Source organism: Lonchura striata, chromosome 5 (assembly GCF_050655825.1).
Source record: "Lonchura striata isolate lonStrDom1 chromosome 5, ASM5065582v1, whole genome shotgun sequence".
Lineage (NCBI taxonomy): Eukaryota > Metazoa > Chordata > Aves > Passeriformes > Estrildidae > Lonchura > Lonchura striata.
Window position 1 is genome coordinate 28,747,332 of NC_140707.1, and position 26,356 is coordinate 28,773,687.

Genomic DNA, 26,356 nt, shown 5'->3' on the forward strand with positions numbered 1-26,356 from the left:
AAACAGATGTAGAAAAAAAATAAAAGTGAGTAATTAAAATTAATGTAAAGTATTATAATGAAGAAAGAAAATGCTTCCCTTTTTTATTCCTCCCCCAAAACAGAATTTGAAATTTGCCTGATTGCTTTGTTTTACACCCTCATCACTGATGACTCTGGGCCTGCACAGATCTGTCAATAAAACTATGAATTAACAGTCTATGCCTGTACCAAACTGGAGCTGAGAGCTGGGGTGCAAAAACATAAAATAAAGCTGTTCTGGGTTATTTTCAATGATACAGCATTGCAGCAGCATGGAAAACTTCTGTGAAATTTAGCAGTCTGACTTACCAAGGAAATATTTTTGGGGACAAATTGTAATTCTCCTTTTTCAAACTCTAGCACTGCCAATCCAAGTTTCTAGGATCTGTGATGAGGTGTTTGTGTTCTTGTGGCTATGTGAACTGTTCCCAAACCATGGTACACAAACAGGAATCAGAATGACCAACTTTTCCTCTCGAGAAAACAGAATATTGCCTGAACTACTCCTAACCATCTGCCTCTGCACAGGGCCTGATATAGAGTCAAAAGCTATTTGCAGTCACTGCTGCTATCACTGCCACATGGTACCCCATAATCTCTGCTTTTGGTATCTCAGCAAGCTCAGTATGCAAAACCCCAGGCTAAATTGTTAGTACAGGGAGATGCAATAAGAGGATATTGAAGATTATGAAAGGATATTTCAGCAGCAGCTCCTGATCCTTGAAAGGCAGAATTAGGTTTGAGGAGAAGGTTGGTTGTGTTGAAAGGGATGAAGAGCAGGATGGAGACAGCTACTGCATGCTGAAGTAGCTGCCCAGGCAAATGTGATACAGAAAAATGAGTGTACTGTGATGGAGCATAGACAAGGTCTGAATAAGAGAAGTCCCAGAATTTATAGATAAAGCAGGTGATTCCTCTGCTGCTCTGAAAGGAGTCTTTGTTCCTTCTCCAGCATCAGGAGAAGTCAGTAGCTGTACAAAATAGGATGTCAGCGTCCTCTGGAAGCTCGCTTGCCCACATTCTTACTAGCAGTAGGAAGCCAATGCCTGTACTCTACAAAAAGGGGTTTACAAGACAATTGATTGTGAGTTATCATCCAGTGATCCTAAGCAGACCTAACCCAGCCCACTCCCTTCTTTAAGAAAGAAGGGGTTTTATGCTCTCTTGGTTTGCTAACAAGGACATTGCACCAAGATCAATAGCAAAGACTGCATTCTTCACAACACACATGATATATTTTGTAGTCCTTGGCCCCAAGACTCCACTTATGGGAAGGGAGTTTGCAGATTTGCAACTCCCTTCCCATAAATTCAAGCAAACCCAAGAATGTGTAGCTCTGATACCTGAAAAACTACTCTTTGTAGTAGTTCCATTGTATAAATTCCATATCTGCATGAAAAAAAAACAAAACAAAAGTACCATTACCCCACTCCCATCAGAACTGCTGTAGAAAAACATCCAAGAGTATATACTTACAGGACAGCTGAATGTATAATGTCAGGTAATAACCTCTCCAATTGTGACTTATTTATATGTAAAGTTGCCACAGTAAAGCACCAAATTTTTTCTGCTCTATTTCATCACTCAGAGGCTAATGCCGAGGTGACAGCATCAGAACAAATATCTGAAGAGAGCAGGACTGAGAGAAGCAAATTCGTATCACTTGGTTTTGAGAAAAGCCCTTGCCTCAGCCAAAACACAAGTGAACCAGGGCTGAATTATGACACTGTGTACAAGTTCTTTGAAATTAAATGGTTCTGACACAAATATTTGGTTGGTCAGAAGATTACAGGCTTTAAAGAGACATTATTATATAAGAATATAACAATTCATTGATTCTAGGAAAAGGAGAGGTATTATAGGACAAAACAGGGAGAATAATGCAAACCCTTGGGACTGAAAGTTTTCAGGGAACACTGGGTTACAACTTAATCATATTCATGTCACTTGGAAACATTCTGTTCAACCAGGAAATCCAAGCAGTACCTATTATCACTGATAAAGGGGAATGTATTCACTACCCTTTAAATAAAAAAGGCCATTTGTTTTACCCTTCTTGAATGCTTTTCCTATATTGGCATTACAATGAGAAAGCACAACAGCTTTCCTACTGTAAAGCTGCTCACTATTGTCAGTATCTTTTCAAGGGAAGAGAGAGTGGATACAAAAATAGTGAATACACAGCAAATTCCATCTCAGGCTCCTAAAGAGTTTTTAGGCACATACTGATAGGAGATAACATTACATGGGAGTGCTTTATAAAATGTAATGTAATAGTAACGGAGTAAATATAAGAACTGTTTATTATCAAATCTTTTTCTCTCTCCTATGAAATAAATACTGCATTGTGTCTCTCTTCCAAATAAAACTGCCACCACAAATTTCCCCTTTTTAAAAGGATTTTTCCCCATCAAGCTTTTCTGATGGGTGTCCTTGAAATGTTGCAGAGGCAAACAACTGCAGTACTAAAATGATCACTTGGCAGCTTGCTGATGTTTGCTGAATCTCTCTCTCTCCCTGAGCCAGTTCCTGCTTTGTTTTCTGCTCCCTCTTACAGTGATCTCATATAGCATAGGTATCTCAGAGACTGACATGAAACGGCAGTTCCAAGGGTTTGTTTTTTCCCTCTACAGGGGTATTTGCTTGAGATAAATACTCCACCCACCTCAACTCCACTGCAGTTCAGGTGTGAAAGCAAGTGCACTTGAATAGCAGAGGGTTAGGAAACTCCATCTTTGTTTCAGACTAGGGTGAAGTGTAGGATTTAATTATTCCAGAAATCTAGAGTTCTCCTCTTTCACTTGCACTGCACAAGCTCTGACTGTGTAAATTGGGAAAAGCAAATAATTTTTACTCCTTAAAAGAAAGAAGCACAAAAGCCTTTGCTTCATTTCCTTCACAGTAGCTATGGTTAGGCCTTACAGAAAACTGATGCACTCTTAATTTCTTACAGGTATTTATCAGGAAATGGTTTTGCCCCTGAAAAGATGTTAATGTGCTTATGCTATTTAACTGCTCCCTGAATTTACACTGAGCTTACAACAACAACAACAAAATCTCCTTGACTCTTTGCAATTTAACTGTAAGCAATAATTGACCAAGACAAAATAATGCTGGAAAATCTGTCTGTCAAATATCATCAACTTATCTACTTGCCTAATTCCATCCTCCTACTGGACAACAGAAAATACAACTTCACTTTTCAGAAACCAGCCAGCCACCATGGCATACACTAGTCCTTACCAGGTACTCCTAGACCTATCAAATACATGGGCAGCAAAGAGAATGGAGAGCCCACATCAGTGTCCTGCTCTGGCTTTCACCAGTGGAGCTTTCAGGACCATCAGGCCCATGCCTTTGTGTTTCCACTGTCGAAGAGGCAATGCAGACACTAAAACAGAAATGGTCCTGAGGCATGTTCTGAATACATGACAGTGTATGTGGCACAATATACAAATTTTATTTGTCCTTGTTAAAGATGACATGTGTAACTTGGTGTGGATATAAACTTTAGCCAATAAAACTTGTGGCCATAAACTTTTGCTAATAAAGTCCTTCTATGCTATATTGTCAAATATTTTCTCTAATTATATAGAAATACAGCAATATGATGAGCAGGTAGAATCAGACATTAGGCTATGCCAGTGTGAGTTGTTTCTAACTGTGGTACATCACAAGATGTAAGCCTGTCCAATCTGACTGGCAGTAATTTAGGAAGGCTTAAAACTTATCATGGCCAACAGATCTATGATTATCACAGAGGAGTTATTGCCTGCTGTGTAATTAGTTTGTTCTCACCGAGCTAGCCCATGGCTTACAGGCATTTTTCAGTGTTGTAAAACACCCTGGAGAAGGATGACTACTGCAGATGGGAAAGCACTCTCCATTGCAGCACATGGGCTGGGAGAACTCCCTTAGCCCTCTGTGCCTAATGCCTTCAGAGCTGAAGAACCTGGTCTGCATCCTGCTGCCTCCACTTGGTGTTTTATGTGCACAGCTGGCTAATGACTGTGTTGTATTATGTATAAAACCATTTACTGTGATATGCTCACACTGTTAATATGCTGTAGAGTATTGTTGCTTTGTTTAAGGGGCAACTCTGGGAAACATTAATGTTGGATGGTACAAAAACAAGGGTAATTCCAGTCCAGACTGCAAGAAGAAATCCACAAAGTGGCCAAACATTTCCATCTGCTCAGTGAACAAAGAGTCTTTCATGCCTCAATTTATGCCTTCTGCTGTCAGCAGTGAGTAAGGAATCTTCCTGGCATTTGTAAGGGGCCATGTTGCAGAATGCTTCTTAGCAGTGCTTCCCTTTGGTGGCCCCCGTGCTCCTTGTCCCTCAGTCTATGTATGAGGCTTCTAGGCTGTTTTGACTTGCTCTAGCCCCTTTGCAACTCACCCCAGAGAAGGTGCTGCTCTGCTGCACCAAAAGAAAGCACTGGTCAGAAGGTCTGAATTATATTTTGAGAGTTTGATTCTAACCATTTCACTCTCTTCTCAGATCAACAACTTACCACACAGTTATTGAAAGTGTAAAACAGCAAGAAAACCTTTGCTTCAGCCTGCCCTGTACAATTTATCTCTGGCATTTCCACGTCCTAAGAGGATAACTGTTCTAGATAAAAGCAATTATTTACAGAATGTAATGTAGGCCTGTTACCTTCCCATTACAACTTCTAATTCCATCCAGGTTTTTTCTCCCTTATTTTACTGGTTTTGTACTTTCACTGATGCATCTCTAGAGTGGCTTCAAGAGCTTGTTAGAGACTTGAAAGTATTGAAAAGTTCCACAAAGGCACCTTAGAGAAGGCTTCTAATGACCTTATTCCTTTAGATTAAAAAAAAAAAAAAAAGAAAAAGAAAAAAAAAAGGTTGGTACTGAAGACATGTGGATCTGCCAGCATACAAATACAACACAGTTTTCTTGCTCACAGTTAACTTCTGAGTGGGAGTTCCAGGCCAGTTGCACTGCTAGGATCAAGAAACACAGAATGAACTGCACTTGGTAAAATTTCCTGGCTATTTCCTTGCTTTCCCCTTATCCATATTCTTTCTCAGCAGGATTGTTTCCCAGGACAACAGGAGTGATGGAGGAGCTCTAGCTCCCTGGAGTGGCCAATCTGCTGCATCACTGATAACAGAAAGATGACTCAGCCCACCTCACTGTTTGCTTTCCATGTCCAGAATGCTTCTGAACTTTCCATCATCTGCTGCTAAGGGATAATGGAACTTGCACCACAATATGGAAACACACTGCACCAGGTAACTAACATCAAGGCTTAGTTTATGTGAAACAAGAGATGCCCAGGTACTTCTACCAGCCTTCTCACCCACTGCCATCCTGCATCCCCAATGCCTTTGCAGAACTGACAAGGTCCATGATTGACTGTAATAATCACAGAATTTTAAAGGTTGGAATGGACCTTAAACATCATTAAGTTCCATGCCCCCTGCCATGACCAGGTTGCTCAATGCCTTATCCAAACTGGACTTGAACATTGCCAAGGATGGGGCATCCAAAACTTCTCTGAGCAACCTGTTCCAGTGCCTCACCACCCTTACCTAGCCTAAATTTCCCCTCTTTCAGTTTGAACCCATTACTCCTTGTCCTATTGCTACAGTTCCTAACAAAGGATCCCTCTCCAGCTTCCTTGCAGGTTCCCTTCAGATACTGGAACATCGCTGTGAGGTCTCCACTCAACCTTCACTTCTCCAAGAAGAGCCCAAACTTCCTCAGCCTGAGCACTGCAATGTGCTGCATATGAAGGCCATTCCACAGTTTCAGCTCATCCAGAAGGGAGCCACCTGTGAACGTTTCTGCAGAGACAGATAAATAGACGGACGGACAGATGGATACACACAACCCTTCTTCAGATCCCTGGATTTGTGCAGCCTTCCAGATAATTACACTCTGTTTGGATTAATTTGTTCAGTATTTTTTTTCTGTTGGCTTGGGCTGCCAATAGATCCACTTTGTTCATGAAAAATATAAAGGTAATACTCTATATAGTTCTGCAGAAGCAGGAGTGGGTTTACAGACTTGAATCCCAGAGAATGCAGTGGGAGATACAGCACACTCAGCCTGAATCACTGGTTTACAGGTCTGCCACAAAGACAACTTTCTCAGGAAGCTGCAGAGAATGAATATCTGGCTTGTGTTAATCCTTATCAGGGGAAGACAGGCTTAAATGAGTTTGTTTACAACAGTGTTCAAGTTTGCTAAAGTATTTTAATAAGTAGGTAAAAAGAAGAGGCTGTCAAAAATCTAGTTTTCCTTTGATGAAGGAAGGAGGAGAAAAATCTAAATTAAAATAGGTATGTTTTCATACACAGAAAATAACACAGTGTGAAGAGTTGAGATATTTTTCTATGAATAACATTCAGAGAAGCAGGCTATACTTTATAATGTTAATCTGCCTCTGAGGGTAGTGGAAGCAAGTGGAAGCTTGTTATAATTTTTTTTTTTTGGTGGTGTGTGCAGTTTTTCCATGGAGTTTCCTCACTGACTGATCCTAACCCATGTAAGAATCACTATGAGGTTGCAGCCATAATCAGGACACAAACAGCATTAACAGACAAAAGAAGTTAACAGAAAACAGGTGGATACAGTACTTGGTTTTGATGTATGTTTTGTATCTCATTATACTTACACACACTGTATGCTTACATGTACGTTTAGACTGTGAAAATTAATCCCCAAAGAAATTAAGATCAATGTTGCAGTGAAAAGCAAACCATATTAATAGATTTTCCAGGAGACTTTAAAGCTATTTTTCTTTGCATTATTTCATTTATGGAAGCATTCTGGTGATGCAGTTTTAATTTCTTGGCTCTGTATTTTACTAACTCACCTATGTGAAAGTGGACATTGCTCATACATTGATGACTGAATTGAAAGTTTACACAGTTACCCTGCTGTTTAACCAAGCACTTCTCTTTACTCCCTACTGATGATGTCCAAAGGTCCCCTCAGTAATTCCCAAACAGCGTTGCTACACTGACATTGCCCTCACTGGGCTCTTTCCTTTCTCTTCCACCAGTCCTTAAGAAATGTCAACTGTAAGGTCTATACAGAAGCTAGAATCCACACCAGGTCTGACTTCTACTGGACACCAGATGAAGAAAAAGCTTTTCTAGAAACAATGTGGAGGCTCTGCTAAGTGCTAGAGAAAGTAACTGATAAAACACAGAACTGTTCATTCCAGTATTTTAAGCTTTTCCCTTTATGTTAAACGGTAACATAAAGACAATCAACATAAAATTTATGGGGCAGTTACCAGCCATTTGGTTTTCTATGTACATACTGTGGATTCAGAATGGTTTTGACAGCAATGGCTGTTACTGCTTGAGAGACACTGCAAGTACCAGGATTATGAAACTCTGTAATGCCCAATGCCGATTATTGCACAAGTGAGACAGCTTTTCTACCACATTAAATATTTTGTACAGCCACAGCTGGAAAAGTTACTTTATATTCTGCTATAAATATGAATAAAATATCACTTGGAGAATCTTCTAAGATAAAGATGCATGAGCTGAAGCAAGGATTTTGAACAACCCAGCTGTAAACAGAGGTTGTAACTTAACTCGGCTGGTACACAAACACTACTCGAACTTCCTGCAAGCTATTTGCAAGAGCAGATTAGAACTAAAGGAAGGGCAGAGAGTCTATAAAATACATCAGTGTTATGGCAGACATTGTTCTATGAGTCCCTGAAGACACTTTCATCTCATATGAGCTGTATTATTTTGTTGTACTTAACATGATACTGCACTGAAGAGCTTTCTCAAGTGAAGAACATTTGTAATTTAGGATGCTCTTTAAGTAGAACTTTGTGCAAACAAGGAACTAGATCAGGTCATCAGATTCAGGCTGAATGACATGCTCAATGCACTGTTTGTCCTATTCTTCTCAAATTAAATATTTATTTAACTGGAGGATGATAGGGATTTGCTTTTCTTTGATCTTATTTGGAACATGGTGAATGCATACAGTGAAGACACAATGACAGGATACCAGAGTAAATTACTATATGCTGAAACATTAAAATGTGCCCTTAAAACCTGAGTTTTCCAAGGCAACTGGATCTTACCCTCTCCTCTGCATATTTTATTTACATAGAATACCTAGCATTTGCTTTCAGCAAAACATTCTGTGGTGACATCAAGTCATCATCACTGATCTGATACCTACCACCTATACTACATTATTTCTGCAAAGTATAAAACACTTTCAGCCCAACAGGCAGATGTTCAAAGTTAACTCTTGAATTAAGAGTCCTGAGCAGGTAGATGGGTTGATTTTATGATGGTTTATCTTCAGTACACCATTTCATTGAATGCAATACAGCTGTGGGCAACTATTTCAATACCAATGAATTTAAATGACTGAAGTTCATCTAATGTTTGACTTTCCTGTATTGAGAACCAGGAGTGTGAACCAGCAGACACCAAGTTATATTTACAATCATTTCAGCAGGAACTGAATAAAAAGGTTTGGGACAGGAAGTTCAGGTATGAATTCTGATACAGTCTTTTCTCCTTTGACCCACACCCTATTTACAAACTGTTGGCAGTTCCCCTTCTCCATCAGCGACTCAGAAAATTAGAAAAACAGGTCACACATACAAAAATGCTGGAGGAACTAACAGTTTAGAAAAGAGATGACTCATGGGGAAGACAATAATAATCTATAAATATCTTCAAGGCAGTAACATAAATGTATAAATGAAAGATGGGAATTATTCTGCCTCAGAAGTTGGTAGGTAAGTTGGCAGTGTAAGGAAAAGAATAACTGGTAAGTGAATACACCTCCAGGGATGTTGGCGAGGAACAATTACTGTAAATATTCAAGAACTGGTAAAATCAATACTAGTGGGTAAGATGCATTGAGAAGACCTGCACAGCCCTTGGAGCTTGACTAGACACTTCCAATTTCTGGTGCTGTTTTTACTATCCATGGCATTATGGTAAGCCCTAGAGAGGGAAAAGATTACACTCACCAAGGTAAATGTGGCTGCTTAAATTACAATTATCTGCAAGCAGGCATTTCATTAACTCAGCAGCTGACATCTCCTTACTATCAGTGATAGCTTTTATGACATGCTAATGTAGAAGGTACTACACACCACTGATACAAATTCATAGTTGCTAATTACACCATTAATAACCCTGAACCTATCTGCTGCTAATCTTATTGATATAAATAGTATGATTAATTCCATCAGGCGTCAGCAGTGATGTAGAGTGACACAGTGTACAGTCATCTCCCTGAATGACTCATTAGGCTCACAGAGAAGGACCTCCTTCCACAGCCACACCTGGCCTGCCTCAGGCATTAATGGCTCAGATGTCCTCACTTCCCATCAAACAAATAGCTACTGAAATGCAGGGACATATTTTTATTAAATTTGAAAAACAAACCAAAAAGCCCTCCAGCACATCAGAGCTAGGACTGCAATGCCAGACAATAATATGTTGCCTGTTGCACTTCAGGTTCCTCTGCAGTGCACATGGCACTAGGATGCACTGAAAAAAACCCATGTTTATATAGGAATTATAGCTCATTTTACAGTTACTTGGTAGTTCTTCTCAACCTCCACATTCAGTTAATTGCATCACATCTTGTTTCTGTATACCCATAAACCCTAAACAACTGCATTACATGGTCAGCCTTTATTTTTTACACTAGCTAGCAGCAGAAACATTTTTTGGTTTGCCTCAATATTCTTAAAACATTTGGCATTATTACAGTCTTTTTCTGGCAGACATGAAACTAAAGCCATTAGCCATTAGTAAAGATGAAGCAGCCAAAACTACATTTAAAGAACAAACTTGAGCCCCCTGGAGTGTGGTATTTCCAAAGTACTTACCATTTATATGACACCCCACACGTGCAGAGCACAGATCCAAGCCTCATGCTTGCAGCTGGGAATGCTCAGGATTTATGCAAATCTGGTCTAGCACACACGGTGTATGAGGAATAAACAGAATCAGCAGCTAACTCAAGACTCTGACACAGTGCATGAGCAGAGAGAAGGTGAGTTATGACTGCAAAGACAATGAATCAAAATTCCCATGTCTACTACACAGGTGCATTTAACCCATCAACTTCTTACACGATTGCCACTTTCAAAAAAAGTGAAGTTAAGTGTATTTTCCTAGGTAATAATGTAAGAAACATCCTCACTAGATTCACAAAAGGACTATAATACAGTTTCCTACAATTCTTTAGAAACCCACAAAGACTGGATGGCATGGTAAACACAAGAGGATGTAGGGGGGTTGGCAAAACTCTTGTTTAAAAAGTCTGAGCTAAGTATGATCTAGCTCAGCCAGCCAGTGCTTTACACTACACCTGTGACCATTTTATCTTACTGTAACATAATGAGCACATCAAAAAATTCTTAATCCAGAAATATTTTTTTTTTTTGCTCAGTGTTTATATTAAATTTGGCAGACTAAATCTCTGCTTCATCACTGATTCCACCCATGTGTCATCATTGCATAAATGATGCTTACAGCTTTGGGTAAGTCAATTTGAGCAGCGATTAATTTTCCTATCTGTTAAACCTTTAAATATTTGATTTGCAAATGAGTTTGACTTTCATCCCAACTATTTCTACATTATTTCATCTACTTTTTGAAAAGGTACATATATATCCTGGAAGATAGGCTTACCAAGCATCATGCAACTGCAGTTTTTCTTTATTGATTTCTGTGTGTTGCTTTATTTTTCTATCCTTTAATCTCTACATTTGTCACAGAAGAAACAGAGGACAACAGTTAAGCCTCACCTAAGCCAGCTGCTAAGGAGCCCTGCTCTAGGCATAGAGGAAAGCAGACAACTCTTTGAGCCTCACTCTTAGCTGAGCACAGGCTGTCTTCTTGGGCCAGTAACTTTCCCAGATTGCAGAGGACCTTGAGTTCCTGCTAACCTAAATAATCTTCATTATTCAGCATGACCTCGAGGAACACTCTGCATATGTGAACAACAAACACAACCACACCTGCATCAGGACAGACTCTCTGCAGCAAGGGCAACTACCAAAAAAAAACTTGCTGGTCTTAATAGATAATTATTAACTAACAACTTGTGAGAACAGCAAACAAAAAGGGTAACTTCAGCCCTAACAACACCCAGGGAAGCAATTCCTAGCCCTGTGTGAGCAGCACTGGAAACAACATTTTTAGTCTGGAGTGAGCAGTTCTGACCTATACATAACAATGTGGCTGTGGGTATCTTACAACAAGTGCAAAGAAGGATTATAGAAGTGTCCCAGGAACAGACAAAACCATCCTGACAATGCAAAGGCTAAGGAATTTTTGCTAAATTTAGTGTACTAAAGAGTAAACCTGGAGTTGATGTGAGCAACATGAAACAGTGCTTTTTGACAGGAAAGAGATCAAATAATGTAGCCTTTCTAATCCTGCTGTCAATAGCATAGCAAGATCCACTGACTGAAAGCTAAATTGAGACAGATTGAATCTCAATGGAAAATTTCTTAGGGAAAGTATAATTAAGTATCAAAACTGGTTACCAGAAGAGGTGATAGACATGCCTGGATCTGAAGACTTTAAAATATGTATTTTAATGCTGCTTCTAGAAGAGACTTTATGGTCTACATAGCTGGGAAAGAAGAAAGTAAGTCTAAGTGCTCCAGAAGAACCCTCTTGACCTTGACTCTCCCAAGAGTGGAACAATTTTACTCCACATCCTGATCTTGTATTTCTCTATTTGCAGCACGGGTAAAGTCAAAACTCACTGCACAGCTTTGAATGCTCAGTTGAGGGAAGCAGGAAAGATTTTTCCATCATCTGCATGTTTGACCACGCACACTTTCCTTGACTGATAGTTCTTGCTCGTCTGAGGCATCAGAGCAGCTGCAGCTGGAATTGTGGGCACTGTATGGAGAGCCACTGTTGTGCTCAGCATGAGTGTCCTTCTCCAGTAGAGGAGTCCTCTAGAGGGCTATCTGGGGAGCATTACTTGGATGCCCAGAAGCATGCAGATCATTTGATGTGATATTGAAAAGGAAATTTCCAAGGGCCTCAGGGGATAGGTTTTTTTTTGCCTATGTCCCTTGCACAATGCACAGCTTGACTGTTAGAATCATGTGGACATATTTTAATTAATACAATTCCCATCTCTGCTGCTCGCTTCCAGGAGCACAGTTTAATGTTCTAAGAAAAGCAACTCCTCAATCTGGCTGGACTTTGGGCTTAATATAAGGAGCCCTGATTGAGCATCTGAGTACAAGATGATTTACCATGATACTTATTGTCTCATCTTTTCTTTTGTGCTCTTGATCATGAAAAAACACTCAGTTTACTATACAGACAGCATAAAAAACAGACAACAGACTGGGCTGAATAGAATCTCTGTTTCACAATTCAATTTACCTAACTCCTTTTGGGTACTTTATTTGTTCTCTGTATTAACAAAGGGGGAAGAGCAAGGAGCAGTTACTCAGATCTGTTATAACAGTCAAACAAGCCCAGGAAGTCTATCTGTATGTGTGGAATGCCAGTCCCTTTTCTCTTCTAAACCATATTCCCAGTCTATAGTCTGAAATCCTGTGACCTTTCTGGTCTACCTGCTGGATTATTCACATTGTCTGGCTTTAGGCATGCAAGAAAGTTGAGTCTTGTAATCATGCATATTCACCATGATTAACTCCTGCCTGCCCATTTCACAATAATTACCCTTTGTGTGTGTGCGCATGTGTGTGTTTGTGCCTGTGCCTACATGTGTCCGTCCATGAGCTTCAGGCTCTTGGCTACGGCTTAACCATTCACACCAAGCCAGACAATCGGCTCAAAGGTGTCACTGATGGGTTAAGTGCAGCCAAAAACAGGCAGTACCAACTAAAGCCCCTATTTTTTTGTTTGTTTGTTTTTCATTCAGGATTTTGGTGTCTCTTTCACACACACCTCCTAGAGTTGTCACACTGTCCTGATGTGAGTTCTTGGGACTGGCGCTGTTGAACGTCTTTGTCAGCAATGGGGCAGTGGGATCAAGTCACCCTCAGCAAGACTGCAGACAACACCCAGCTGTGAGGGGCAGCCAACACACAGGAATGCCATCCAGAGGGGCCCAGACAGGCTGGAGACATGGGCCCAAGAGAATCTTAAGATCAACAAAGCCAAGTGTAACATCCTGCACTTGGGTTGGGGCAGCCCCAAATACAGAGACTGGGCAGAGAATGGACTGAGAGCAATCCTGAGGAGAATTGCGGATGCTGGAGGATGAGAAGCTTAACATGACCCAGCAATATGCACTTGCAGCCCAGAAAGACAATCATATCCTGGACTGCATCAAGAGAAGCATGGCCAGCAGAGTGACAGAGGAGATTCTCCCCCTCTACTCCTCTCTGGTGAGACCCTGCCTGCAGTATTACATCCAACTCTGGAGCCCTCAGCACAGGAAAGACATGGACCTGCTCAAGTGGGCCAAGAAGAGAGACTTGAAGATGATCAGCATCTCTCCCATGAGGACAGGCTGGGAGAGCTGGGGTTGTTCAGTCTGGGGACAAAAAAGCTCCAGGGAGACCTCAGAGCCCCTTCCAGCATCTACAGGAAGCCTACAAGAAAGCCCCATCTCTAGAAGTGTTCCAGGCCAGTTTGGATGGGGGCTGGTCTTTGAGTACCCTGGTCTAGTGGAAGGTGCTCCTGCCCATAGCAGGGGGGTGGAATAAGAAGATATTCAACCTCCCTTCCAACCCAAACCATTCTGAGATTCTATGATTATTCTGTGTCATCATTTCCCTTGTGACTGACTGGCAACATTTCCCCTAAGTTAATCAGCATCAGGAATGCTCTCACTTGTGGAGACCCTAGAGAGCTGCCTTTGAAAAACTGACATTTCCAGAGTCTGGAAGAGCAGGCTGCACTCATCACTGTCACAGTACAGGCACTAAAATGAAAACACATGAAAAGATGGGCAGCTTTTCAGGGAATCCTGGCTCAAAAGATGTAAATCCTGCTTCAATAAAAAATTAATCTGGGAGATTCATTTCAAGGCGTGGGTGATGACAAAGATAAACTAGAATGCTAAAGAGCTTAAGTATTCAGGGTCACCTCCAGCCTCAAAAGACATTGTATTTTTTCATTCTTAAAATACAACAGTAGATATGAGAGGCAAAACCCAGAAGACACAAGTAAGGTTTGATTTTGATTTCTGTATTTGGAGGCCCTTCACTCAGACTTCACACAGGACAGATTCTCTCCTGCAAGCACAGGACCTCAAGTGTTTTTCCCTTTTCAAGTCTTTGAGCACTTCTAATGGATTCTTGCTGAGATGCTCAAAGGCTCTCTCCAGTCCCACTGCTCTAGGCACACTTTAAAGCACCCCTTTTTATGTGTGCCCATGATCTGCTAAACTTTACTCTTTCATTCCCTTTATTGATATTCATGCCACTTATATCTCCACCTGTTTGTTCCTTCTAGAGACTGAGCCCAGATCTCCTACACAGACCAGCAGAGGTTTGATGATTTAGTTCACTTAGAATGAGAACAAGAACACACCAGGAATAACCTCAATAACTAAAAGAACACTCTCTTACCCAAATATGGCCAAACAGATCATATTGGGGTGGGGTGGGGGTGGGGGGGGGACCAAAAAAACCCCAAACAAACAGCCATACCCCCACTCAAAAAAAGGACATTTATAACATTTCAGTGCTTTGAGATAGCAGTCGGAAGTAGACAGACCATTTTCCTAGTCAGGTTGGAGAGCAGAAGCTGTGTCTTGCACAGGCAGGTACAACACCAAAAGCTCACTTCATTCACATTCCTGGTATCAGAAAAGAGTTTTGCCTCCATTCTACAAAAACATTAAAATTGAGCCAAGGAGAAAATTTGTTCTATCCCGCTTGCATCTCCCCTTTTAAAATAAAAGTTGCACCATCATAGATGATTACTGGCATTTCCCCAAAGACCAACCACATCTGTAGGGTTGAGTTGTCTGAGACCTGGCATGCTGCAGAATAGCCAAGAGAATCTGGCTCAGCTCTGTTGTACAGAAATGGTTATTGAGTTGTGAGACAATCCATAAGCTAAAGACAAGTAAGAAAAAAATGCAGACTGGAATTAAACTATTCAGATGGTTCCAGTCAGTGGTTCAAGACAAAAACAGTGACAAAAGAAGCTCTAAAGCCCTAAGGAAAAAAAAAAAAAAAAAAAAAAAAAAAAAAAAAAGAGAGAGAATTAAAAGACAGAAATTTAGCACATTGAATAAGCTTGAGAAGCAGAGGAGAGCCCTTTCCCAGCTGACTGATGCCAGTCTGCCAATTAACCCATCACCCATTAAGTCTCTGCATCTGCAATGGAGGGCACATTGATATCATAGTAGCACTTTGACCCTAGTTGACTACTACATGCATTAGGCAATAAATTACCACTATGTACCCTTAAAATTGCATGTGTCCTGCTTGCCCAGTCTCTCTGCACACAAAGATGTCCAAACAGAAGAGACCAGTGGGAGGGGTGCACAGTCTCTTAGCCTGCAGGAGCAATCTGTGAGCACACTAAAACCAGACCCTTCCATGGGGCTGCAAAGCACAACCTGAGAACAATACTCCTGATTTTGTTCAGGACTTAATAACACAGAGGCAGGAATGTGCTCATACTGACACTTGGGAGCAACTGCATGAGTTCATTCTATGGCTTTGAACAGCATGCCAACAAACATGCTGTTTATGAATATCTTTCTCTGGATATCCGATATGTATCTGAAAATTATGTCCCAAAAGCACAGTAAAAGGAGCTCAAGAGAAATAAATAGACTGAGTGACAGTGTTGCTGCTGCTACTGCCATTTCTGCTGCTTAATCTGACTGGTGATATGAAAAAGCACAAGCAGATGACAGCTGCTTTAGAGCCAAGACCATCAGATCAACTCTGTTTTCCATAAAGCAGCAAAACATCTAAATTTCTGTGCTCCAGAATGGGCACCTGAGAGAGCACTTCCCAAAATCCTCCACCAGTAACCTGTGCTAGGCACCTCATTAGGTCATCACCCACAAAGGTAATCTGTGCCCAGTAGGATCAGATTATGTGTGAAATCAGCAATATTCATGGAGCCACTCCTACCTGACTGTCCAGATGTCTTCTTTACAGCACTGACACATTTTCATTTCCCTTGTATGATAAGAACTTAAAAGTTTTAAAAGAATGTAAGCTCATGCACTTGCTTCTGCTACCAGAATATGGACAAAGTACAAGCCAACTTACTCTTGTTTTTCACCTGTGTGTTGAAAGGAAGGGTAGAAATAATGTAATAGGCAGGTATTAAATAATTGAGTTGATAAAGGGAGCCAGAGCATACTATGTGAGCACATTTAAATTACAACTCATACTGACATCCTGTGACATTACCAGGACTTCAACACAAGGTGAAATGGGGCGTATATGGCTTAGATGAAACTCTACTGCAATTCTGAAGAAATCATGGAGTTCAGCAATGTTACCTTTAGAACTGGCTGAAGAAGGAGGAAAATAACGAAATGGAAATGATTTCCTCTACTTTTCCTCGTGTGCTGAATATCTGTACTGAAATTTCAGGTGCATTCTCCCTAATTTGGGTAGGTAAAGAGTGAAGGATCTTTAGCAGTCACTCTCAGTGGACTTCATTCTCTTTCTCATCACATTCTGCCAGCGTGATGCTCACAGGGACTGAATATGTTAAAGCTATTAGGAAGAGCAGAAGAAAATGCACTTATTAAAAATCAGTAAATAATTTTGGATATGAACAAAAATGTCCCCATTACTGGGGCCTTTACACCTATGTCCATGGACAGAACAGTGCAATGCATAACTGAATCCCTAGGAGTGCACTACATCTCTTACCTCAGGAAAGAGAAATGACGAGTTTCTCTTGGTCTCAAGTACCCACTCCTCTATGACCACATTTCTTGGCAATGGAAGAAAAAAAGATTATATATATATATATATAGTTTCTAATATACTTGTTACACAATGTAAGCAATTAGACTATACAATAAATAAATACTGTGAATTAAAGCAGTCTGGTTTTGGTCAGGATTTACCTCTGTCTCCTCCCCTATACCCTTTTGTTTACTGAGGTTTTGCGCCTTTCTGCATCTTCTCTCTCCGAGATAAACAAAACTCAAGGGCCCTGCCCCTCAATTTCAGACCTTAACAATTACCTGTCTCACTTCAGTACCTCCTTCCACCCACATTAACTGTGCTGCTTTGTTTCTGATCTTCCCTTTCAAGACCAATTTCCCCTGGTTTCCACTGCTGGTGTTCTTCTAGTTCCAATGTAGTTACAATCCAAAGGGAATGATGACAAGGGAGATATGGAAAACCCATCAGGTTGGGTTTGGTGACCAAAAAGGTCAGAAAGCAAGCTCAAGGAAAGGTCTAAGCTGCTTCAAGTGCTTTCAGACAGACAACTAGAAGACCAAAATGTGGGGTCAGGGACAAGACACCGAAGACTAGAGATTAGATCAGGCCTATATTGCTGTTCCAATGTAATGGAAACACTTCTTATTTAATTTTTGGTTCTGCCTCCATTTGATAATGTGCCATATACAGTCATTAAGAGCTGAGTGAATTTTTATAGCTGCTATTAGAATTGAATTCTATCTTCCTCCAAAAAGATTTAATAAATTAAATTTCAAAGGCAAAAAAAATCACTTACTGCCATGCACAGTCCCCATTTTCACTGTGAATTAAATTCATCAACAAGAAAGTTTTCACATGACAATCAATATCTAACAAATTCTGAACTTCAGCTTCAAATCAAAGTCTAATAATCCTTGAATTAGTGAAACACAGCAACACATCTCTGTTCTCCCTGGGCCACAGGGCCTAAGCATTTGCATGTATCACTGATACACTGAATTGTTGATCCAGATCAACAAAGCTTTCAAATGCACTGTCTTGTTGATAGCCTCTATAAAACACACCCATAGTTCAGAAATGCTGATCCACATTAATGTGTTTACTTCCAGTATTTTCTATACAGTCTAATAAAAATATTAATGCACTAGAAGTGCTGATGCAGCCCCATTAGAGCAAGATTTCCTCACCATACAGGCATCCTGATTTTCTCCCCCATGAGCTATGCTTTCAGTAAATGTCAGGCTGGAGCATACCAAAGAGGAGAAAATATTAAGCTGTTCTGTCCTCATCAGTCAGACAAGGTCATGGTGATTCAGAAATGATGATGTGTTTCTTGCCAAAGAGGCAGGGTGAGAAAAGCAGAGAACGAAGTATCCCGGCAGATGAAGGAGAGGAGGGACAAATGTTGAGGTAACTATGTTGTAAAACAGAATAAATTTTATTCTGCTTAAATTTGGTTGTGTCAGGTTGTCAGGTTGCTTGGGTGTGTCAGGTGTAGGTCCTACAGGTTCAAAATTCAGTGATTTCCCAGGTGAGTCAAGAAAGAGCTTGGTGGTTTGAGAAAGACTACCAAGGACTCCAACTGGTGTAATACACATTGGTCCACCCATTCCTCTGTCACAAAAGATGTACAGATTTGGGAATAAAGCTTTTTATAATCTAGCACACTGTTTTAACCACCAGTGGGGATTAGAGAGAGCCAGGCACAAGATGCTATATTATAAACTAGCTCTTATGAGATGGCCTTTATAAAGCCTCAGACATACTAGGAATTGATCAGCTTTTCTAAAGACTGCAACTCTCCTTTTGAAGAATGAACAGCTTAAAATAGGCAATTCCACTGTTTCCATTTTCAAAGAAACTGCTTATTCATTACCTTGGAAAATGAGGAAAAAAGCCAAATGCAACTGCCAACATCCTTCTTCAGTTTAATGGCATACTTGTGATCTCTGGATGCACGCATTTGTACATAAAAGATATTTAATTAAACAAATAAATATGAGGGTTAATCTAAGCAAGTAAATTGCTTGTAGAAAATATCATTAAATGTTGGAACTCAAAATGTCCCTCAGACATTTTTGGAGGTTCCAGGCCCTGGTCAGAAGCATTTGAAACCCTGGCAGGCAGCTGGAAACAGCTGTGATTTTGAGTTTCAGCCATGGAATGAGTTACCAACTTTGAAGGTGGAACAAGCAGTCACAAAAGTTTAGATATTATAGTAGAAGTAGCTACAAAGTAGAGGGGAGAATTTTTTTGTATTATACAGAGGGGTTTTAGCACCTATACAGGGGGGGTTTTACTTTGTACATGGGGTCAGAAGTTGTAAGATAGAGGAATGTAGGCCGGTCCTGTTCCTCCTCTTTCTTCTTCCTTACCTCCATGTTCTTGATGATGCTGACACTTATGGATTGGTTTAGAGTAGAAAAGCACCATTTAATACAGGTAGTAGGTATTCGGGATAAACTGTAAACACGTATCACGTAATGTATCATATAAAAGACAGCAGCAGCCCTGGGCAGGGGGAGAGAAGAAGACAGCAGACAGAGAGGGTGTCAGGGGTGTGTGTGACTCTGCCTGAGCTGCTGCCCAAACTGCAGTAGCCAGAGAAGACAATCTTTTAGATAGCTTGCAATAAACTGCCTTGAGACCAAACAACAAGAGGCAGCAGAGTTTTCTTTGGAAGCATGGGTTGGAGGAGAGACTTTACCACCACATGGAACCCCTGAACCAGACCGGGGTTCCGACAATTAAAGTAATCAAAACTGGAGAAACTGGACAAATAGTAATTTATAAACACTTCACATATTCTAAACAAGATCTACACTAAAAAAAACATTCATCACTAGAACACACCAATCACACCAGCTCTACAGAACAATGAATAAAAACAAACCTAATAACTGCCAACATGTTCTAATATCCCAGGACAGCTCCTTATACTAAACAAAATTTAGTAAGCTACACCCATTTATTTATCTACTTCACTTTTTAATGGACAGACATTTTTGCTGCCATCACTCTACACACGTGCAATTTGTAACATCACTTTTCAGCAAATGTCTGTACCTGCTGATGAAGGATAAAACCTTCTCCTGAAGAGCGAAAAAAATTAGTCCTGCACAGAATTGATACGTTACACTTCGGAAAAGCTCAGAAAGGCTGAAGTGAGAAAAACATGTAGCAGAGAAAGCACTAAGGCCACCACAGCAGGCACATCTTACGAGCAATCTGTCCTTCTGTGCATCCATTCCTGTCTGTGGAACACAATTAAATTTGACTTTGTTTGACACTGTTCCACTGAAGCTTCAGAGTAATGTACTTCAAAACACATTTATAGAACAAATTAAGTATCTTTATAGGTGTTCATATAAATTCTCTTTCCATGTAGGTTTTCATTGAATAGATAAAATTTGAGGGCAGATCTGTAGTTGCTATTAAAAAAATATTTTACTCAGTTGAATTTAATGGATTTACTATTGAAACTGATTTATTGATCTTACAATTTGTTTCATTACCTGGTTAAAGGCTAGCAGGATGAATCTATACTGTTATTTTACTTTTCTAATGTGTTCCACAAAATGTAAAAAATACAACTACATAATCAGAGATATGTAGAAGAAAACTTTAATGTCACTCTCTACTCCTGGGTAATAATGACACACAGAGAGATGCACAGGGCTCTCTTGGGAAGATGAGAACAAAAATGGACTGTCTTCCTGAAGCATACTCATCATTAATAATTTCTCCTTCTGAATGCTCTGACAAACACAACTACTCACACTCCAGTAGTTCCTTTCAAAGGAAAGCCTTACTTTATTAAAAGAAAAAGTAAATTTTGTAGCTCACATATGAGAATCAGTACTGATATAATTTTAAAAACCCCAAAACAACAGAACTATGAATCCTAAGCTAAAAATAAGCATTGTCACTCTGGCAAGCTGGAAGAACTATCAGATTCCAGTAATGGTACAACTGAAGAATTCAAGCAGAAAAGACACAGAGGAGAATCTGTACAAAAGAAAAATACTGCAATACAGAAATCAGGAAGTAGAACAATTATATGTAAGGATGATGCAAACATGAAATTATTTCTGAAGAGTTATGACTATCCTCTCTAACTTGGAGATTCTTCATCTAATAACATCTGTTGATTTCACTGTGAATTGTGTACTCTGGTCAGGAAGCTACTTTTTAATTTCAGACTGATTGCATATGTCTTCTGCAAGACCCTGCTCTGTTGGGAAAATAAATGTCTTGGGGAATAAAGAACTCATTAAGGTCAAAATGATAGTTTCCTGTAAAAGGCCAATGTGTCATTTAGCCATACATATTTAGAAAGGTATACATCAGTAACAACTTGAACTAAACAAAATGTACCCTGACAAGTTGATTTCTGACAGACAATGTCAGCAGCAGCAAGCTGATGCTGAAATGCTTTTAAAGGGTACTCTGTACAGGACAGGACTGCTCCTAGGACCAAAGGAGAAACCCTTCAAATCCCAGAGACTTTGCCATACCAGGAGCATGCCTCTAGCTATGCTGTTTTGGAAAATTTCAGACTTGACAGTTCAGCCATTTCCCAGGAGCAGGTTAGAGAAATTCATGCTGTTTTGCTCATGTTTAAAAACAAATAAAAAAATATTTTCTTTAAGAAGCTGTATACATAGAGTGTGGAAGTGCAACTTGGCAAGGAAGAATAACAACACACAAGCCATCAGACAAGCTGGAGCCAAGCGCTCCTTAGCAAAGTTATTGAAGTTTGCTGCAGCTGACTTTGCTGAAAACTCCATTTCCCCTGAGTGGGCTGCAGCCAGGGCTATGCGAAGGCAGCCAAGGTTTTCCTACAAATGCAGATTCCTCTCTGAACCTCAGCATCAGAAACACATAAACAGTTTCTTGTTTCTCCTCAGGCTCTGGCTGGGTGGGAAAAATGGCACAGGAAGGTGGTCAGAACAGAAAACAGGCAAAGTATTCAAATTTATGAAGATGAGATAAGGAAACTTTTATATATGCTGAAAAAAGTTATGGACCTCCAAAGCTTGGAATGGAATTTGAAATTTGAATCTCAGCATTTCAGAAATACCCTTCCTGTTAGTAAATAGCTTTCCAACATATTAAAGGATGTGTGTCTTATTCCTATTTCCATTAAAAACCCCAAGCTACAGATACTTCAGTTACTCCATTAACAAAATTGGTAGAAAATCGATGAATGTGAAGCATCTTCCTCAATAAGACACAACAGGATCGCTACTATTAAAGGATGTAACTACAAAATCTTTACGATATGTCATTTAACAGAGAAAATGTCCAGTTACTCCAATTCTGGTGACTCCTAATTTTAAAGCACTTTGCAGTTTTATTAAGATTCCTTTGGAGTTCTTTTGGCACATAAAAAGACATGGAGACTGATGGTATTTATGCACAGTTTTCTGACATCCTGTTTGCCTATATTCTGAGACAGGGAATATTTACCAAAAATAAATGGTGTCATTCCAATGCAAAGAGTGAGAAATGAACCAGCTAGAGAAACTAACTAATCCAGCAGTCAAACCAAAATTATGCAGCTCAGAGTTTTACTCAAAAATATTTATAAAATGGGAAAACTGGCTAATCTGATTTATCTCCAGCTCATCTGCTGATGTCTGACACCCAAGTCCTTAAGCATGCCAGCCACAAGTACTCAAGCATTTACAGTTTTCACACCTTGAGCCAATGTGAAAGATGCAGCTGCTGAAAGCTTTAAGAGCAAAAGGTGTGAAACAATAACAATGACACATTCTGAAATTGATTTTTATGCATTACTTAAAAAAAATTTAAAAAACAATTCACTAACTTGTAGAGAGGCTTGAAGTCCCCTCTGCACCACAGTCAGACAGTTGCTAGCAGTTTTAAGTAGTTATGGTTACACATGTGCATATCAACACCTGCAATACACTGACAATTCAGCACTTGAATGTATCTATACAGATACTGACTAATATTTCATAATGTAGACATTGCTTATCTTGAAACCAAGAGGCTGGGTTAAATGTTCCTATGTATCCTTTGTGCTCAAAGAAGCATGCTTTAACAAAGATCTCCAATACAGAGCACATCATATTCAAAGGAATATAAATTATTAAAGTGGTTCAGTTACAGACAAGCTTTTGAAAACACCTAGCGTGCCTAAGTTACACTCTTTTCTAGTCTCTGCACTCGTATATAAATACAGCTGACTTGATTTTCAAATGGAATCAACATCTAAAACACTCCACCAAACCCTGTGGTTTTAAAGCAGGATTTGTTTTGGGTTGTTTTTTTTTTTTTTACTGTGGAAATACACCTACAGTTGACTATTGGCCAAGCTCCTGGGAAGAAATATTCCTTGCTGTTAAAGGACAGGAGAGATTCTGCACAATTTAACCAGGAAAAATCTGGAAACTGAAGCCATTATGGTTTGAGCCAGGGAGCTTGAGATCACAGCTGGAACCATGGAGGCACCTGAGCTTAGGGAGGAAAGCAGTAAAGCAGCATGTCCACTGCCAGTCCCATCAGGCAGCTGGTTAAAGGGGTATGGACAAACACCACCTTTCCTGCAAACAGTCCTGACATCTGGGTATCTACAAGCAAGGAAAATGCCCTGTGACTCTTTCTTCCCCTACAGATAAAGTGAGCTTTCAGAGAAGACAAACAGCAGTCCTCTGCCACAGAAAGGACAAGGACCTTCACCGTGTCCTCAAAGAAGACCATAACTACTACCCTGAACATATAGCAATTTTGGCAAAAGCAAAACTACATTCCAGAAGTGAAATCATATCAGTTTTATGCTATAATAGCAAACCTGCTCAGAGTAGAAGGATCCTTGAAATAACTGATCAGGAAACCCAGAGCTCTAAGACAAGCCTAGTCAAAACTCACTGCTCCCCTCCTGATCTCTCTCTCCTTTTATACAACACATTTATTAAGGCATAGCCCAGCAGTCCAGGTCAATTACAGGGAAAAGGCCAGGGCACAATATATTAAGTGAACAACTTCCTACTTCATTAAAGGTGAAAATAAAAAGGATTTGAGGTACAGCAACCTCTTGTGTGCTTGCTGATGGGATTTGTGATTTGCTGTTGATTGTCCAAGCAGATGCATGTAGTTCTCCTTACTTTACAGAAAGGATATTGTCATTAAAATAAGTGACACAAGAAATCCAACCCAACAAATCTCAGTCACAGTTGAAGTTTTGGGAAATATATAGTTACCTGGTTTTAAAAGTCCTCCTTTATTGACTACTACTTTTACAGGAGTTTCCTTAGCAATTTTCATTGATACTTAAAAATTAGGCAGAGCATAAGGCCCAAAAAACTTCCAAGCCGGAAGATACTCTAGCCCCTCAAAGACAACTAAATCTACTCAATTTCTAAAACTAGTGTTCTGGTATCTTTATTCCTGACCTGCCCCAGTTAGATATAGGACAATGAATACAAAATTTAACACCTTTAACTTAATTACTTAAGTTAGAGCCCATTTGCTGAAATGAACAAATATTAAGGGGGAAACATGTATGCTAGAAAAAATCAGAGGTAATCCTAAAGCAGATATAGGCAAATAAGTCAGAATTTGAGGGGAAAAAAAAGCAGAAAGATCTGAAAACTTCTTTCCCTGGCCAGAAGCACTGGTCCTTAGAGATCTTCCTCTCTGGCTGTGATGCACAATGGCTCTAACAAAATTTCCTGTGAAAAGAAGAGATAGCCTTATTGTTTAGACAATGTCAGTTGCCAAAAACCGAAGCTATTTTTTTTAGAGCAGTCTCCTTCAATTCAGGACCTGCATATTTCTTACGTGACTTAAACAGCAGAACACAACATGGTACCTTCAGTCCTATATTGCATCTCAGCCCAGCAGCCAATCTGCTGGTCCAAACCAGTAACTGAATCCTTCAAAACCTCTACAACAAGACTTCTCTCTGCCCAAACATCCTGGAGCATTTTTCATTTCCATTTATTTTAAGCTTCCCGTTAATTAATTTAAAATAATAGTTTTGCTCTGTTTGTATTCAATTAATTAGATTATGAAGTTTCTGGCACAAAACAGCATGCTGAAATAGTAGCTTAGTAACAGATAAAATACTGCTCTTTCAGGCATTGCTTTGTCACAGACCTAACAAATGAAGACAAATTCAAACAACATCTCCACTTTGGTTTTTAATGGCTAAGATGATTGCAGTCTTAAAAGAAACCACAGTATGAAAGGCAACCACTGAGTAGAAATATGCCTGGCTCAACAGGACCCATCAGCTATTTTGGACAGAAACAGGAAGCCTTCTTGAAACCCTTGGCACTCTGAGAAACCCTGAACACATTTTATTTTTTGGCTTGGCTTCCTTTGTCACTATAGAGCTAATTGTAAAAAAGAGGTCAAATGATATTTGTGGGATTTCAAATTCAGAGCAAAAGCTAGTACATGTCATTAATCAAGTAAATTGCCAGTGCCTCATTCTGCAAAGTAAATTACTTAAGTTATATCTCTTTTTCTGTAGGTCTGATTAAGGACAGAGAAGATAAATGAGTTTTCAGCATTAAAGAATTGAAAAATATATTCTTCATAATTCATGTGTGGCACTAGAAGGGTGGGTTGGACGCTTGGTTGCTTTTTAAAAGGTCATGCATAGAAGGGTGTGCACCAAATCTGCTCCCCTAGAAGCTATCCTACTTCTGAAGTTCAGTTTACAGCAAATGTAGCTCACAAAATGCACAATTACCTGAATCTCTACAAATAAAAACCACCCACCAAAATCCACAAAGGGGTACTAATTCACACCCTTTACAGCATAGTGTGAAGACTCAGTAAAATGCCCCTGCAATCAGCAGAGATTTCCAAGGTGGATGAAGAGAACCAAGTGTCCAAATGTTATTGATGTTCTGTAAGAGCTACACACTTTTCATTTTCATGAGCTTAGTTGACAAGGCAGGATCTAAAGCAACAGCCTACAAGAAAGGCACATTGTCTTCCCATGCAAGGTAGCTAAAATACTAGGATAACTGAAGGGTGGTAATTTTCTCACTTTACACTAAACCATGTCTCTTGACCATGGACATATTTTACTTTTGACCAGACATACCTAACAGCAGACAACAGCAAATTTCAAATCTCCAAACATACTTTGATTTATGACTAAATTGGCTGCTGGAGGCTCCTCACTTTGAGTGATCCAGACTATGGATGAAAGCCACTCAGCGTGATCATTCTTTAATCAGCATTTACACATTTTCAGATCTAATTTAGAATCACAGAACCCCCTCAACCTTTTTCCACTATGAAATCCAGAGGATACCTGTACATAGCGATTTATTCAAATATTTAACACAGGCCCACCATTTCATAAAAAGATTATTCTTCTTCTTCCTCTGAAACTGGAAACACAAAATGTAAATCTGCTTGCTAAAACAGTTCAACAAAATAGACAAGAACCCAATTTGTACCCAAAGACTTAATGGG

The 26,356-nt window shown here is 39.7% G+C and overlaps 1 protein-coding gene across 16 annotated transcripts in view; it reads right to left on the reverse strand.

Annotated features, from left to right (window-relative positions):
- TSPAN4 (tetraspanin 4) overlaps window positions 1–26,356 on the reverse strand; it is a 430,007-nt gene that overhangs the window by 107,964 nt on the left and 295,687 nt on the right. Inside the window, exon 1 of one of the 16 annotated variants that reach the window (XM_085581606.1) lies at window positions 9,896–9,913. The exons of the other annotated variants lie outside the window; for them this stretch is intronic. Within the exon in view, the coding sequence (XP_085437732.1) occupies window positions 9,896–9,898 (3 nt within the window). The 5' untranslated portion in view covers window positions 9,899–9,913. Of the gene's footprint in view, window positions 1–9,895; window positions 9,914–26,356 lie in introns of those variants that run through there. 16 annotated transcript variants of the gene reach the window in all.